Source organism: Electrona antarctica (genome assembly GCF_951216825.1).
Source record: "Electrona antarctica genome assembly, chromosome: 19".
Taxonomy (NCBI): Eukaryota; Metazoa; Chordata; class Actinopteri; order Myctophiformes; family Myctophidae; genus Electrona; species Electrona antarctica.
This window is the reverse complement of record NC_136800.1, coordinates 40,934,338-40,950,127: the sequence shown is the minus strand read 5'-3', so window position 1 is coordinate 40,950,127 and position 15,790 is coordinate 40,934,338. Positions and strand designations below refer to the sequence as shown.

Sequence of the window (15,790 nt, the reverse complement as noted above, 5' to 3'; positions counted from 1 at the left end):
AAACGTTGAGAACCCCTGGTTTAGATCACAACAAAGCTTGGGCGGAGGGGGAACGCACATTTACCGAGAATCAGTGGATAATAAAATTAACCCATTTGGTGTTAGCATTATGTTATGCTTTAGCTAGTGAAAAATAGCAGATCTACAAGCTCATAGCGCGCCACTTACGAGCTTGTAGGTCTGCTATTTTTGAAAAATCAAAGAACAACTGACATAGAAACATAGCTTTTTCAGAAAACTGTCAGGATGTAGAAGACATTTTTAGAATCTGATCTCAGGTCAAAAGGGTTAAACGCCACATTTCCACAAGGCCTAAACAATACCAATCCTTAAATGGTAAACGGGGAAGCAAACAAACCATTGAATCCTATCCTAGCTATTTTTCAATAGCTAAAGTATAACATAATCCTTAAAACACCAAAAGGGGTTCCCGTCCTGAATGGGTTAAATTACCAAAAGTAAAAGTACTCATTATGTAAAATGTCACACATTCCAGGAGCAGCACTGCCCGGCTTGGGATCGATCACCGACCCTGATTGGGTCCAAAATGTGGATCTACTAATGCATGTTGATTCGTGGGAGTAATACAAAAAAGTGACATAATATCCAGTCTCCAACCTAATTTGGAAGAGTATGACATCACGTCCCTATAACATTATACTCTATTATTGTATCGAGTATCAGGTAGTATTAGTTAGTCCTAATGCAGTCACTGTAGTTATCATTGTATCGAGTATCGGGTAGTATTTCGCTACTAATTTAAAGACGGGCGTTGAGTATAGCTTTTTTCTATATTGCTTTATTGCTTTTATGGCTTGACCCCGTATTATCACTGCTTGCAGCTATGTTTAATATTATTTCTATGTCTTTCAGAGGGTGATACACCCACAGCTGGATGGGTGCAGTACTTAGATAAACCTAACCTTAACCCTCTCCCAACCCTTAATCCGGTCGTTTTAACGCACCCCTCACCAACCTTAATCCGGTCGTATTAACGCACCCCTCACCAACCTTAATCCGGTCGTTATAACACCCCTCACCAACCTTAATCCGGTCGTTTTAACGCACCCCTCACCAACTTTAATCCGGTCATTTTAACGCACCCCTCACAAACCTTAATCCGGTCGTTTTAACGCACCCCTCACCAACCTTAATCCGGTCGTTTTAACGCACCCCTCACCAACCTTAATCCGGTCGTTTTAACGCAACCCCTCACCAACCTTAATCCGGTCGTTTTAACGCACCCCTCACCAACCTTAATCCGGTCGTTTTAACGCACCCCTCACCAACCTTAATCCGGTCGTTTTAACGCACCCCTCACCAACCTTAATCCGGTCGTTTTAACGCACCCCTCACCAACCTTAATCCGGTCATTTTAACGCACCCCTCACCAACCTTAATCCGGTCGTTTTAACGCACCCCTCACCAACCTTATGTCTAAACAATGACTAGTCTAAACTAACTATGCCTCCCCAGTTGGAGGATCAACCTATATTTAATATTATTTCTATGTCTTTCAGAGGGTGACAGAGGCAGAGGCAGACCAGGTGTTATTGTTACTGTCGTCATGTACACGGTAGCACTGGTGGCTTTATACTGTAAGTCTTTAATTTATTTTTGTGGGGCACTAGCCCCTCCTATGTACAGCTTTTGATGTGCGTGCACAAACTTTGTAACCTGACTCCGCCAGATGGGGCAGCAGAGAGTACACTGGGTTCCCCCTAGCCTGGCTAATAAGCCAGACTAATATCACACAACACTGTCGCGGTATATCAGTCTGGGCTGGCTCCACTTGGATTTCATTTCCCGGGGAACATTTTCTCTTTGACGCAATTGGTCAGAGCTACTGTCAGTCAAAGGTCTCAAGCATTGAACGTCACTGTACCAAAGCCCGCCCATATTGCATACCGTGTCCCGATTGGTCCGACCTGTTCTCGATTGTAGGAAAGAGGCGTGCTACTGAGCCTCGCCAGACCGAAATCCGCTGGTAGGCAACTTTTTTTTGCCAACGGCTGATTCGGTCTGGTTTATTAACCAGGCTAGGTTCCCCCCTCCTGCTCCCATCTGGGAACTCTCAGGCAGACTTGATGCCCGGCCACAAAACGGCCTGGCCAATCAGCAGCAGCTTCTAGCAGCTTCTAGCAGCAGCTTCTAGCTTCTAGCTGCTGCTGATTGGCCAGGCCGTTTTGTGGCCGGGCATCAAGTCTGCCTGAGAGTTCCCAGATGGGAGCAGGAGGGGGGAACCCAGTGTACTCTCTGCTGCCCCATCTGGCGGAGTCAGGTTACAAACTTTGTCCACACCAACACAAACATTACATTTCCATTGACAATGAATGGAGAATTTAGAGTGTTCGTGTAAACACAAACATTGGCGTAACACAAATATTGATTACGAAGGTGAGCACGCAGATTGGCCGGAATGAGATGATGTATGATGATAAGAGCGTCCCTCACTTCACACGGTGTGATTTTAAATTAAAAAAAACTATTTATATATAAATCCATCCCTCTATGTGTCATTATGTGAAGATGAGAATGATCCTCCACTCTGACCAATCACTGTCTCACATCTCACTGACCAATTACTGTCTCACATCTCACTGACCAATCACTGTCTCACATCTCACTGACCAATCACTGTCTCACATCTCACTGACCAATCACTGTCTTACATCTCACTGACCAATCACTGCCTCACATCTCACTGACCAATCACTGTCTCACACCTCACTGACCAATCACTGTCTCTCATCCCAGCTTTGACACGAGAGGAGAAGGCAAGACGAGACAGAGCCGCCAAACTGAGAGGTAAGGTGTGTGTGTGTGTGTGTGTGTGTGTGTGTGTGTGTGTGTGTGTGTGTGTGTGTGTGTGTGTGTGTGTGTGTGTGTGTGTGTGTGTGTGTGTGTGTGTGTGTGTGTGTGTGTGTGTGTGTGTGTGTGTGTGTGTGTGTGTGTGGATCACGTTCTCATGGAGGGATGATTTATTGTCTGAACAACAGTAACTTAATAATAGTCTTACACTGCCATCTAGTGACCAAACACATGAATGACCTAAAAAACCCTTTTTCACATCAAGGTCCATTATTTATTTATTCAGCCTTTGAGCCACGGACCACCGTTTGATGACATTTAGCCTCTCAGACCCATTTGAGCCACGGACCACCATCTGATGACATTTAGCCTCTCAGACCCATTTGAGCCACGGACCACCGTTTGATGACATTTAGCCTATCAGACCCATTTGAGCCACGGACCACTGTTTGATGACATTTAGCCTCTCAGACCCATTTGAGCCACGGACCACCATTTGATGACATTTAGCCTCTCAGACCCATTTGAGCCACGGACCACCATCTGGTGACATTTAGCCTCTCAGACCCATTTGAGCCATGGACCACCATTTGATGTGCGTGCGTACGTGCGTGCGTGCGGTTCAACATAAGTCAGATACAGTATAGTAAAGTGACAGTTACAGTCTAGCAGCATGTGGCTCACAGATCAACACATTGTCTACTGTACAGGTGTCACTAACACTTATAGCGCGCTGAAGTCCTAACGTCACTCGCTCATCCCCTGGTTCTAAAGTCCTGACGTCACTCGCTCATCCCCTGGTTCTAAAGTCCTGACGTCACTCGCTCATCCCCTGGTTCTAAAGTCCTGACGTCACTCGCTCATCCCCTGGTTCTAAAGTCCTGACGTCACTCGCTCATCCCCTGGTTCTAAAGTCCTGACGTCACTCGCTCATCCCCTGGTTCTAAAGTCCTGACGTCACTCGCTCATCCCCTGGTTCTAAAGTCCTTTAAAAATGTCTACAGAGGCTGCCTGTCGAAGGTACAGTGGGAGTTTGTTCCACGCCGTCGGCCCGTAGAAGCAAAAAGCTGCTTCACCGTGTTTTTTAGTTTCCATTTTTTTAGGCAAAGCGAGCAGGCCAGCAGTGGAAGACCTGAGGGGGGCGATTTGGTACATATCCAGGCAGTCATGTAGGTAGGAAGGTGCGAGACCATTGAGAGCTTTATAAACAAGTAAAAATAATTTTAAAATCAATCCTAAAAACAACCGGAAGCCAGTGCAATGAAGCTAAAACTGGAGTAATATGTTCTCTCATCTTAGTTTTAGTTAAAACTCTGGATGCTGCATTTTGGACAAGTTGTAGTCTGTCAATTTCTATTGAAAGTGGAACTTATTCAGCAGCAGTAACATTAGCGTTTTCCCTGTCCGCATGTGTCTTAACCGGCCACGCATGTGTCTTAACCGGCCACGCATGTGTCTTAACCGGCCACGCATGTGTCTTAACCGGCCACACATGTGTCGTAACCGGCCACGCATGTGTCTTATCCGGCCACGCATGTGTCTTAACCGGCCACGCATGTGTCTTAACCGGCCACGCATGTCGGACTCGCGCATGTTAGTATGTCAGACGATTCGACAAACGTATGTAGGTATCTCAGACACACACTGAAACTGGGACTAGTCGCCAGTCAAGCAGCTGCTGTTGACACCATAATGTGAAGTGAGCGGTAAAAATAAATTAATTAATTAAATTAATAATATACAGTATAATTACATTGTGTCACACTAAAAACTCTGCTTCCTATTATGCACCTGTGCACAGTGAATTTCAACAGCGCCACTTTGTCACCTGTTGGTACCACAGACAGACAGTGTGCACTGCTCAAAAACGGAGGAGTGTCACCTACTGGTTTACTGCCTGTCTGTGTAGGGAAGTCCTGTCCACACAGCGTCTGGTTTCACTCGGTCTCTCTCTCTCTCTCGCTCTGGCTGTTAAACATAGAATTGCTTTGTTCGCTACAGGTCTGTTGGAGAGAACACCAGGATTTCGTCACATCACTGACTATGAAGAGCAGCTTCAACGCAACATGAACAACACATATCTGAGTGTAAATTTGGGCACACCGACTGAGGTTGTGTTTAAAAACGTCTTCACCCCGCTCTACAATATAGACATCAATGTCACAGACATCCACAGCCATCATGAGGTCAGACAGATGGAGATTAAGAAGGCAGGACAGGGAACAGAAATCCAACTCGGTCAGATGTTAAAAGACATTTCTGGACTAATCAAAAGAACAGTGCTGACCGTTGGCTATGCAGGAATTGGAAAAACGTTTCTCGTACACAAATTTGTGTCTGACTGGGCCAAGAAATGTTTTCCCCAAGATCCACACCTCGTGTTCCCGCTCAAGTTCCGCCAGTTAAATCTGCTCAAGGGACAGAACTTTACTTTGGCACAGCTAATTCACCACTGCATCGCGGAAACCAGATTCATTGAGGAAGACATTCTTAATCACATCTTCAACGAATTGCAGACGGCAGGAGACTACAGCAACAGCCCCTTCAAAGTCATGTTTGTTATGGATGGTTATGATGAGAAAAATTTCGAGCTCGATTTCAATACAAATTGTAGCTTTACGAACATTTCCAATTCTTACCCAGTGGAAGTTCTCCTTGTAAGCCTCATCAAGGGGAAGCTCCTCCCCTCTGCTCGCATCTGGATAACCTCGCGACCTGCAGCAGCCAACCACATCCCTAAGGAGTTTGTAGACAGGATGACAGAAGTACGAGGGTTCATCAGAGATGACCAGAAGAAGGAGTTCTTCGAGAAGACGTTCAGTGATGAGACCCAGGCCAGATCAATCTTCTCACAGATCAAAGAATCAAAGATCCTCCTCACCATGTGTGAAATCCCAGTCTTCTGTTGGATCCTTGCTATTGTTGTGAAGAACATGGTGAAGAACATGGGAACGACATTCAGGCTGCCCAAAACCCAGGTTGAGCTGTTCTGCCACTTCCTGATGGGTGAGACACTGCGGGATAAGATGAAGAATCCTGAACAAGGCGAGGTAGACAACGAGAAGCTCATAAAGGATGCAAGAGAAGTTCTTCTGAAGCTGGGCAAGCTGGCGTTTCACCAACTGATGAAACGCGGCATCATTTTCTATGAGGAGGACCTGAAAGCATGTGGTCTTGATGTGAACAAGGACTTGCTGATCTCAGGCTTTTGCACAATGTTCTTCAAAGAAGACGATGTGTTCTTCCTCCAAACGGTCTACTGCTTTGTTCATCTGAGCTTCCAGGAGTTTCTGGCTGCAGTCTACCTGTTCCACTGTTTCACACAGAAGAACACAGAGGTTCTGAAGACATTCCTGGGAGATGATGGTTACAACAGTGACAGTTCCCTGTCTGACTTCCTGAAGGCTGCTATGAAGAAAACCCTGAAGAGTGAGAGTGGTCACCTGGACCTCTTTGTCTGCTGCCTTCATGGTCTCTCACTGCAGTCCAACCAGAGTCTGTTAGGAGGCCTGCTGGGTCAGACAGAGAACAGTCCAGAGGAGATCCAGAGAGCCATCAACAACCTGAAGAAGATGAATGAATATAATGCCTCTCCTGACAGATGTATCAACATCTTTCACTGTCTGATGGAGATGAACGACCCATCAGTAAGTCAGGGGATCCAACAGTACCTGGAGTCAGAGAACAGCTCAGGGAAGAAACTCTCTGTGCCTCAGTGTTCTGCTCTGGCCTCCATGCTGATGATGTCGGAGGAGGTTCTGGAGGAGTTCGACCTGCAGAAATACAACACATCACGGGAGGGGCGACGGAGACTGGTCCCAGCTGTGAGGAACTGCACAACAGCCAGGTTAGTAGTGTGAATGTGGGGCACGGTGGCACAGTCGGTAGTGCACTGCTGTCGCCTCACAGCTAGAATGTCCTGGGGCGTGTTTCCTCCTCCGCATCATCAGTGCCCGTACCCGAGGCGGGGTTTACCCAGGGGGCAAACCACCCTTTTTTTAGGAAACCTGCATTTGTCATAACATACAAAGTTGTCCACCAGAAATAATATCTATGACCCCATAGGATCACAACCTATATGGACAACTCAGTCAATTTTGTTGCGAAAGTCCAATATGGCCGCCCCCAATATTAGCCCCTGTTAGTTATAATGGGGGGTGAATAGGGCACAATTTTAAACTGAGAGATATTTCGACGAAACTTCTCAGGTTGATCAATGATATGAATACGAACATTTTTTGTATTGCAAGTTTCCATGAAATCCAATATGGCCGCCACATTATTAGCACCAACAAATAGGTTTTGGCTCTAACTTCTGAACCAGATAAGCTAGAAATGCAAACTTGGTGTCTATTTCATGGTTTCTGACCATGAGAGGCTCAATGGAATACCTATTTTCATTATTGGGTGTGTCTGGACCCTTATTGTGCATATTTACAAGATGGTGGCTACCCGAAATAGTGCTTTACCATGATTTCTACCATGATTGTTGACTGTTTTGGCAAACACAAGCAATATTAATCCATTGGCTAAGATTCATGGCACAGATGGAACATATTTTCTTGAGCTTGCATATTGTCAAAATGGCTGCAAACATGAACAAGAAAAGACATTACATTTCCTGTCAGATCCTATTACCCAGGGGGGCAAACCACTCCTTTTTTGGATACCTGCATTTGCCATAACATCAAAGGTTGTCCACCAGAAATATCTATGACCCAATAGAATCACAACCTATGTGGACACACCGGTCAATTTCTTTGCTGGAAATCCAATATGGCCACCACAATATCCCCCATTAGCCTATAATGCGGGTGAATAGGGCAACATTTTTAACTGAGGGATATTTCCACAAAACTTCACAGGTTGATCAATGATATGAATACCATATGTTTTTGTATTGGAAGTTCCCATGATATCCAATATGGCCACCACAATACTAGCACCCAGAAAATAGGTTTGGCTCTAAATTCTGAACCAGATGAGCTAGAAATACAAACTCATGGTTTCTAACCACGAAAGATATTATTGTTCTGGGGTGTTTCTTTGCAGAAAGACATCCCTCTGGCTGTATTTTGGTTTTGTTCTACTGTTTGTTGGCATTTCCTCTGTTTATGTTGACAATCATCCCTGGCAGGGACGTGCATCGCCAAGCCGGACATCCCTTCCTTCACTGAGTCTGGATGGTCTCTCAGTGACTGGAATGCAGTCCCCTGTCCATCTACAGAGCCAGCCTGGCCTATGTCAATGAACAAGACAATATCATGTAGCTGTATCAAAGGCTGCCAGAAAATCTGTTCATGTGCCAGGGACTGGAGACAAGATGCAGCAGGAGCTTCACTCCATTCCTGACTGGGAATGTCTCAGATGCATGCATCATTCTGTGTGCTCTTTATGGGCCCAAAACCACTGGCTCAACTCCAGTCCGCTCCTCTGACAAGTGTCCTGCTCATTGACAAGAGTGACATCCTAGCACACTGGGAAGAGCACTTCAGTGAGGTCTTAAACAGAGAGTCCTCAATTTCCGAAGAGGATATTGCCACGATACCCCAGCTGCCAATCAAAGCTGATCTGGCTGACCCCCCCCCCCCCACCAGTGCAGAGACAGTGAAAGCACTCCAACAAACCACTTCTGGAAAGGCACCAGGAGGTGATGGGTTGCCCGCAGACATCTACAAGAATGGAGGCATCCTGAACATCACAGGAAAGATCTTAGCAAGAATCATCCTCAACCGGCTAATCAGCCATGCTGAGAATGTTGTCCCTGGATCCCAATGTGGTTTCCACGGAGGCAGAGGTACCTGTAACATGATCTTTTCCATTTGCCAGCTGCAAGAAAAGTGCAGAGAGCAGAAAGGTCTCTATATGGTGTTTGTCGACCTCACCAAGGCCTTTCACACAGTCAATCGTGAGGGCCTGTGGCAGATCCCTGGCAAGTTTGGCTGTCCAGGGACATTGATCTCTCTCATCGCGTCCTTTCATGACAGGATGCCAGCCAGAGTCCAAGATAATGGTGATGCATCCCCAGGCACATGAACACATGAACAGATTTTCTGGCATAGGCCAGGCTGGCTCTAGATGGACAGGGGACCATCACTGAGAGACCATACATACTCAGTGAAGGGATGTCTGGCTTGGCGATGCACGTCCCTGCCAGGGATGATTGTCAACATAAACAGAGGAAATGCCAACAGAAACAGTAGAACAAAACCAAAATACAGCCAGAGGGATGTCTTTCTGCAAAGAAACACCCCATAACAATAATACTTAATAGAGGGAAATTATGGCTAAAATATTTATATATCTCTCGTGGTTAGAAACCATGAGTTTGTATTTATAGGTCATCTGGTTCAGAATTTAGAGCCAAACCTATTTTCTGGGTGCTAGTATTGTGGTGGCCATATTGGATATCATGCAAACTTCCAATACAAACCATTATGGTATTCATATCATTGATCAACCTGTGAAGTTTCGTGGAAATATCCCTCAGTTAAAAATGTTGCCCTATTCACTTGCATTATAGGCAAATGGGGGCTAATATTGTGGTGGCCATATTGGATTTCCAGCAAAGAAATTGACCGGTGTGTCCATATAGGTTGTGATTCTATTGGGTCATAGATATTTCTGGTGGGCAACTTTTGATGTTATGGCAAATGCAGGTATCCAAAAAGGGGTGGTTTGCCCCCCTGGGTAATAGGATCTGACAGGAAATGTAATGTCTCTTTTCTTTTTCATGTTTGCAGCCATTTTGACAATCTGCAAGCTCAAGAAAATATGTTCCTTCTGTGCCATGAATCTTAGCCAATGGATTAATATTGCTTGTGTTTGCCAAAACAGTCAACAATCATGGTAGAAATCATGGTAAAGCACTATTTCGGGTAGCCACCATCTTGTAAATATGCACAATAAGGGTCCAGACACACCCAATAATAAAAATAGGTATTCCATTGAGTCTCTCTTGGTCAGAAACCATGAAATAGACACCAAGTTTGCATTTCTAGCTCATCTGGTTCAGAAGTTAGAGCCAAAACCTATTTTCTTGGTGCTAATATTGTGGCGGCCATATTGTGGCGGCCATATTGGATTACATGGAAACTTGCAATACAAGAAATGTTCGTATTCATATCATTGATCAAGCTGAGAAGTTTCGTGGAAATATCTCTCAGTTTAAAATGTTGCCCTATTCACCCCCCATTATAACTAATAGGGGCTAATATTGGGGGCGGCCATATTGGACTTTCGCAACAAAATTGACCAAGTTGTCCATATAGGTTGTGATCCTATGGGGTCATAGATATTATTTCTGGTGGACAACTTTGTATGTTATGACAAATGCAGGTCAACCCCCTTTGCCCCCTGGGTAGTTGGCGAAAGGGCCTTTCTGGTACCCTCACAAAAAACATGCAGTAATCCTGGTCTCTAAACTGCCTCCCCCTGGCCAGCCGGGGCGCCTGATGGAGGGGAAAGGAACTGGTTGGAATAACGTGTTCCTTCCACGTGCCAGGGAAACTCCCCCCTTTCAGGTGTAAAGGAGCAACTTGGACACTCAGGCATGAAGGAAGCATGAGTTCAAGTCCGCTGCCCACCCAGGTTGGCGGAGGGTGTGTAGAGCCCAGGATCACATTAGATAATTGACACAGGGGTGAAAAATTGGTTACAAAATTGTGGGATTAAACAATATTAAATAAAATAAAAAAGTAGTGTGAATGTAGTTGTATGATAAAGGGGGAGGGGTTAGGGGAGGGGCTGATCATGTGATGTCACTATATTACTGTTTATTTCATTGGCCCGTTTGACTGTCAAGGGTTCAGCCTCCAGGAAGAAACCCTAAATACAAAGTTAATACACCATTGCACATAAAAACGACTCCAGGGTGTCTAATGAAGTACTGTCACCTCATAGACGCATGAAAAACTGGAAAAATACAAAAATTGTGGCACTCCATCTTTAGGGTGTTATTTAGTGTTATTACAACCGAATGCCATGGCATGTAGTCGTACAGGCTGTTCATCTGTTGGGATCGTTTTCATTGTTTAAAGGGACACTTCACCCTTTTTGCAAAAAAATATATATCAATGACCTTTATAAGATTTAGAACACTTTCCTGGCGTTATTTTTTGTGTAATCTCTGATTTTAGATATTTTAGGTTAACGCAATACGGAAGAGTGTCTCTGACGTCAGAGCCACTCTTCGTATTGCTACCGGACTACATTGTCTCCTCACACTGCAGCTATAGACCAGCCCCACGGACACTGTTCCACCTACCTACATTCCTACAACCTTCGTTGACTCCACCCCCACATGCGCATTTGTTATTGTGTTTGTGTCATGTCATGCCGTCGTCAGCAGAGCAGCACCAGAGAGACGCGCTATGTTGCCACGAATCCCCCCCCAACTCTAGATTTATTATAATGATATGAAGTGACTTGCCATAAACCATCCATTAACTCCCCATTCATCCAATTTGAATCTGCTTGTATTAAACAACATTAAACTCACCAACATTGCAGCTGTAGGGAAAGCTTGAATATCCACTTTCAAACTGCAAAGCTTTTGTTTCATAAAAATCCACCGAATCTTTTTCCCACTCAGCTCTGCACTTAGTTTTTCTTCTTTTTTAGTTCTATCTCACTACTAGAACTTTCTGACTCTGAGGTAGATAAGATTTTTGGCTGGGGGGGGGGGGGGGGATTCGTGGCAACACTACACAGCGCGTCTCCTCTGAGTTGTTTTTTTCTGTATACTCTGGTGCTGCTCTGCTGACGACGGCGACATGACACAAACACAATAACAAATGCGCATGTGGGGGTGGAGTCAACGAAGTTTGTAGGTAGGTGGAACAGTGTCCGTGGGGCTGGTCTATAGCTGCAGTGTGAGGAGACAATGTAGTCCGGTAGCAATACGAAGAGTGGCTCTGACGTCAGAGACACTCTTCCGTATTGCGTTAACCTAAAATATCTAAAATCAGAGATTACACAAAAAATAACGCCAGGAAAGTGTTCTAAATCTTATAAAGGTCATTGATATATATTTTTTTGCAAAAAGGGTGAAGTGTCCCTTTAATGTTTGTATTACAATCAAATGAGAACAGTGTAAAGTTATGAGCACATTTAAATTATATATTGGTTACTCACTGCCGTTATTTGTGTAGCCAGTACAGTATCCAAACACGCACACATTTCAGACAGCACCACAGGGAACCTCCTTGACAGAACAGTATCCAAACACACACACATTTCAGACAGCACCACAGGGAACCTCCTTGACAGAACAGTATCCAAACACACACACATTTCAGACAGCACCACAGAGAACCTCCTTGACAGAACAGTATCCAAACACACACACACATTTCAGACAGCACCACAGAGAAACTCCTTGACAGAACAGTATCCAAACACACACACATTTCAGACAGCACCACAGAGAACCTCCTTGACAGAACAGTATCCAAACACACACACATTTCAGACAGCACCACAGAGAACCTCCTTGACAGAACAGTATCCAAACACACACACATTTCAGACAGCACCACAGGGAACCTCCTTGACAGAACAGTATCCAAACACACACACATTTCAGACAGCACCACAGAGAACCTCCTTGACAGTTGACACATTTCAGACAGCACCACAAGGAACCTCCTTGACAGACAGTGAACATGGTCTGTTCTGTTTTGATCATCTCTGATTTTACATTTAATATGTAATTACAGACTTGTTGACTGTGACCTCCAAGAGGAACACATTAAAGTTGTGGCTTCAGCTCTCAGCTCCAATCCGTCCCATTTGAGAGAACTGGACTTGAGTGGAAACGGCTTGAAGGATTCCGGGCTGGATCTCATCTGTGATGCACTGAAGAGCCCAAACTGTTGTCTGGAGACTCTCAGGTCAGATTAATTTAACATTTTTATTTTTATTTGGTTAAGTAAAGTTCTGTTATAGTAAGTGATTATAATGTAGTTATGATGGTGGTAGTATTTGAAGAGTGTGGATGAGGTTAATATCATGGTAACTCACACTGACCATAATATTGATAAGATACAGTGACTAATGTATGTAGTCTTTATGCTGAGATACCACATTTAAAACCTAAACACCTCTGAGTGGTTCAATGTGTTTTGTTGTGTTTGAGTGTCATCCCCTAGTTTTGAATGATATTTATATTAACTTTTTCACTGGTATCTACGTTTATAAACGTAGCTAGGCTAACGGTACCTAATGGTGCTAACTACGTGTATGTGCGTAGACAACCGTATACTCCATATATGAAAGCGTAGTAGCATAGCTTACTTTATAATTAACCCATTTTGGGCGGGAACCCCTTTTGGTGTTTTAACCCATTTTGGGCGGGAACCCCTTTTGGTGTTTTAACTAAGCATTATGTTTGTTACAAACTGTAAGTCTAGGGGTAAATGAGTAAGTAACATGTGACGAACATGTGAAGAACAAGGAAACCATGCTCAAATGCGAAGTTTTATTATAAAACTATATATAATAAAACAAACGAAATATATATACAATAATGGCTCTTCAAACAAAACAAAATACAATAAAGAAAACAACACCTTTCCGAAGGGTGTGCGGAACAGAATGGGTCAAAACAATATAAGGTAGTTAACAGTTAGTCGTGGCACAACGCAGTAGCGGATCGGGGGAAGATCCTAGTGACATTCCCCCCGAGCTGTCAGACACAGACTGACTATGTAGAGACCAGCACACTCCTGGCCAAGGAGTGCGCGTGACCGGCAGCCAATCAGGAAGTCAGGCGTTGTGTTGATCAGACTGGCTAGAGCCGGCCCCTCGTTGATGTACTACAAGGCAATCACAGCCAATCCAACCTGGAATGGAATAGAACACATGTAATAATAGAAGGCGCCCTCTATTCCAATATATGGTTCATAACAAGTCTACTGGATGTATAGATATATATATATATATATAATAAGAGATATCAAAGATAGGTCTAAACATATATATACAATATAACTAACAATACCACCAGTTACCTCATATAGATATATACATAATATTAACCAATACATATATATATCTATACTACATCATAACAAAACCAATCATAACAAACACGTGACCGCAGTCCACGTGACACTCCCCCACCCGAAAATAAGTCATTCCCCCGAATGATTTATTCTCAAGGAGAAAAAAAACAAGAAAAAAAAACCTAGATCCTGGACAACGCATCTGCCAAGAGGTTATCCAAACCCCTCTTGTGGCGGATTTCCACATTAAAGTCCTGGAGCAACAATGACCATCTCATCAGTCTCTGGTTAGAGTTTTGCATCTGTGTTAGAAAAACAAGAGGATTATGGTCAGTGAACACAACCACAGGCAATGTGCTTGATCCCACATATACCTCAAAGTACTGTAAAGCAAGGAGCAACGCAAGCGCCTCCTTCTCTACAGTACTGTAGTTACCCTGTGCTGAACTCAATTTTTTAGAAAAATAGCACACAGGATATGGTCTATCCCTTCGTCGTCTTCTTGCAGGAGGGCAGCTCCGGCACCACACGCACTGGCATCGACTTCCAGCTTTATTCATCATTCTCTGAAATGTCGCTGGCGCATTTCTCAAACCAAATGGCATTACGGTATATTGGTACAAACCGTCTGGTGTCACGAATGCGCTGATATCCGAGGCGCGCTCACTTAATGGAATTTGCCAGTATCCCTTTAACATATCCAGCTTTGTCACAAATTTGGCCGCCCCAACCTTGTCAACACAATCTAACATAAGCGGAAGTGGATAACCATCCGCTTGTGTGATATTATTCACTTTCCGATAGTCAGTGCAAAAACGCTGACTTCCATCGGACTTGGGCACGAGCAGACAAGGACTCGACCATGCACTGCTGCTGCGAACAGCCAGCCCGTTCTCAAGCAGATATTCAACCTCTTTCTTTAACAAAGCACACTTTGTGGGATTAACCCGATAAGCGTGTTGTTTAATCGGAGGTTGGTCGCGGTTGGTCACCACAATATCATGAGAAAAGGCTGGAGTGCATGATGGTGTATCTGAAAACAGATTGCATTACCAGTAATCAAAGAAATAATGTCTGCTCGTACTAGCGGTTCCAAATGCTCTAGGTACCCAGCCAAATCAGACAGAATTTCGGAATTCTGCAAACGTGACCCAGATGCATATTTAACACGCAGTCCGTCGCTCTCGGGGGATAGAGCTGCTTGAGATACAGAGCAGGCGACAACTGTGGGAACACTAGCCGTATCTGAGCCGTCAACACAAGTCAGATAGGGCTTAAGCATATTAATATGGCAAACCCTTGATTTGTTCCGACGATCTGGCGTCGTAACCACATAATCCGTTTCACTTAACTTCTTCTCAACGGCATAGGGCCCAGTGAATTTGGCATGAAAGGCTGAGCCTTGCAGTGGGAGTAGCACCAACACCAGCTCACCCACTGCGAACTCTCGCTGCACAGCCTTCCTGTCAAATCTCTCTTTAATTTTCCCTTGGGCCTCCCGTAAGAAAACACTAGCCAGCTCTCTGGCTTTGTGCAAGCGCTCGCAAAACGCAGAAACATAATCCAACATGTTAGTAGTAGGCAAACTAGCCTTGGCCAACAATCCCTCTCTGAACGTGCGCAGCGGTCCGCGAACCGTATGACCAAATACTAACTCAGCAGGACTGAAGCCCAACGACTCTTGCACACATTCTCTTATTGCCAGCATGAGAAATGGCAAGCCCTCGTCCCACGACCGTGCTGTGACAGTACTTCTTCATCATTGCCTTAATAGTCTGATGAAAACGCTCGAGCGCGCCTTGAGATTCAGGGTGGTACGCGCTCGACTGTCTGTGCTCAACGCCCAGCACAGAGACAACTTGAGCAAAAATGTTCGACATGAAATTAGAGCCACGATCGCTCTGGAGATACCGACAAAACCCGAAAGTAGAAAAAAAGTTAGTAAGCGCTTTAATAACAGATTTCACTTTCAA

The 15,790-nt window shown here is 44.6% G+C and overlaps 1 protein-coding gene across 1 annotated transcript in view; it reads left to right on the top strand.

The window, feature by feature from the left end:
* LOC306943155 (NACHT, LRR and PYD domains-containing protein 12-like) overlaps positions 1-15,790 on the top strand; it is a gene marked incomplete at both ends in the record, with an annotated part of 49,189 nt that overhangs the window by 16,863 nt on the left and 16,536 nt on the right. The window contains 3 exons of the mRNA XM_079529356.1: positions 2,758-2,808; positions 4,813-6,658; positions 12,531-12,704. Of these exons, the coding sequence (XP_079385482.1) occupies positions 2,758-2,808; positions 4,813-6,658; positions 12,531-12,704 (2,071 nt within the window). The remainder of the gene's footprint in view (positions 1-2,757; positions 2,809-4,812; positions 6,659-12,530; positions 12,705-15,790) is intronic.